Below are 2535 nucleotides of genomic sequence, written 5' to 3'. Positions count from 1 at the left end.
AGGGAGGGAAAGAAGATAAGAGCTGTGCATTTCTGCAGAGCTAGAGGCCCCTAGTTTGCCACTGGGGAACACGTCTGTAAAAGGCCATTTGTTGTGTCACGGGCATACCATGGAGAAGATATTTCTTTCAATGAAGACAGTCTTTCATGAGTCGAATCGAGCAATATAAAAAGAATATGTAAGAAATTGCAAGTGGCTTTTGATAGGGTTCAGGACATGTTTCTCTGAAACGTGGCACCTTGGCATATTGAATATTTTAAGCTGAAGGAATGTGAGATGTGCAGGTACCTGCTAGAAGGACTCTCTCTGACCTTCTCCCCTGAAGCAAGTCATGAGACCCTCCAGTGAGGGGTGCCCTCCCTGCACCCGAGGAGAAGAGCATCTTTACCTCTGAAGATGGAGGGATGCAGAGAGGAATCTGAGCGAGCTAAGTGTCCCCCAGGTGCCTACACTTAGCTTATACTCTTCTGTCCTATCACATTTTTCCACAACTCTGCACTCTTCATCAAAACTAGTATAAACACGTTCAGGTTTCACCGTTTCTTTGGGTCTTCATTTCCTTATGAAGATTCCCATATCACGTAAAGCTTATATTAAATATACTTTTTACTCGTTATGTTTTTTCTTCTTGTTAATCTGTCTTTTCTTACATAGCCCCAGCCCCAGAATCTAAGATGGGTAAAGAAAAAGACGTTTTTTCTTCCCCTACACTTTGCTCAATCATAGAATGAAGAAAGAAAAACATGCTCTTAAGGTTCCCTGCATTGCAGACCTGGGGAATTTAGGAGAAACTCTGCGATGCGTAAGGGAGGTTCGCAGACCATGGTCTGCATTCTTCACTAAAGTCCTGGATGCTTCTGTGGGTGAAATGACATCCATGCTGCCCCAGGTGGCCACATTCGATATAAAAATGTCTGCTCTCGTGATTAAAAATAGGTCTGTGGTTGTTGAGTCCTCCAAGCCCAAAGGCCATCATAAGAGGCATTGTTACTCCACAGTACCCAGCTCACAAAGCAGGCAGACAAGGTTAAATAGGAATTTTAAATTGGTAACAGCACTATACAAGCCCGTCAGACGTTCTTACCCCAAGCTGTCATTTCTTCCTTTTTGACTTGAGGTGAGAGTGGGAACTAATAATATAAATAGCCAAAACTCAACTGATTTCTAAAAGTTAGAGTCAGAAGGAGAATCTTAAAAAGTAAAGATGATGTAAAATTTAATTCTCTGCCAAGTTCACTTTCTATTTCCAACTTGTAGGAGAGCCACTAAGAGGAAGTAGGACCGGAACGATGGTGTTATATAATGAGATTCCTTCCCCTGTTTCCCCCTCCCCATTAGAGATATTAAAGTGTGACGGGTAAACAGTGAATGAGAAGAAGATGAGGGAGAAATTTGAAAAGCCTGACAAACACCATACCGGAGAACTGTCCTTGACTAACCCTGAATTCTCCTTACAATAATCATCAGAATGACGATGTGAAAGTGCTTAGCCAATATCTGCCTCGATGGACAGACCGGAACTTCTCAAACTTTAATGCGCAAAGGAAGCAGGTGAGGACCTTGTTAAAGGGCCAGGTGGATTCAGTGGGTCTGGGGTGGGGCCTGAGGCTCAGCACTTCTAACGAGCTCCCAGGACACGCGGATGCTGCTGCTAGTCTGTGACTGCCCTTGGGTAGCAAGACTACAATAGAGACTTAACCAGATTTCCAGCTGGGCCTTCTTTCCTGCTGGAAAACATTTAGGCTCTGTGTAATGGCGTTTCTTTTCTTCTAAACCTCCATACAAACACCCATGCTTTCTACCACTACCCGACTCCGACCCACAAATATTCACACATATTCTTCATCATCTAGCAGTTTTGTAAAAGTCCATTCCCAAGCCATCAGGAGATGTTTACCTCATTCGTGAGCTGGTTGCTGAGTTTCGCATGAAGGAGGCTGGGAGTGTCTGTCACAGCTGTGTACTTGAACGACTGTGGATGCTGACGATATTTACTCTGAATTCACACATGCGAAGGAATAAGGAGATTCGGTAAGGTATAAAACCAGAACTCACTGGGATGAAGAAGCAGAAAGGACAGGATGGACTAACTCAGATACTTGACAACAGGAAAGGGAGATCTAGTCCTTCACCATGAATGTGAACATGACTGTTGAAATTCAAGTTTTGCTCTCCACCTTTACTTGCTAGAAATCCAGGGTTCCTCAGCTTAGGGAGTGTACTAAAAATAACTGCAGCTTAAAATATACACAAGCTTGCATCCACTCTGGGAGACCAGGATTCATTAACTTGTTAGAGGACCCAGGCCTCTGTATTTTTTTTCTAAGTTTTCTCAGAGGATTCTGATACACCACAAGGTTTAGATCCATTCACTTTAGAGATTTCACTGGAAAAGCAAAGCACGAATTATATCTAAATTTCCACAGTGAAGATAGTTCCGCTTGCCCAGAGTTCCTAGTCAATGTGCAAGCAAACCATAGCTCGTCTGATGCCCCCAGGCTGGCCACTAACCACATTTACTTCCAGTGCCCACCT

The 2535-nt window shown here is 43.6% G+C and overlaps 1 protein-coding gene across 1 annotated transcript in view; it reads right to left on the bottom strand.

The window, feature by feature from the left end:
* The window catches only part of NRAP (nebulin related anchoring protein), a 68211-nt gene that overhangs the window by 15792 nt on the left and 49884 nt on the right, over positions 1-2535 (bottom strand). Inside the window, 1 exon segment of the mRNA XM_023530121.1 lies at positions 1898-1996. Within this exon segment, the coding sequence (XP_023385889.1) occupies positions 1898-1996 (99 nt within the window).

Source organism: Pteropus vampyrus, unplaced genomic scaffold (assembly GCF_000151845.1).
Source record: "Pteropus vampyrus isolate Shadow unplaced genomic scaffold, Pvam_2.0 Scaffold46, whole genome shotgun sequence".
Taxonomy (NCBI): Eukaryota; Metazoa; Chordata; class Mammalia; order Chiroptera; family Pteropodidae; genus Pteropus; species Pteropus vampyrus.
This window is presented reverse-complemented; position numbering and strand designations above follow the sequence as displayed.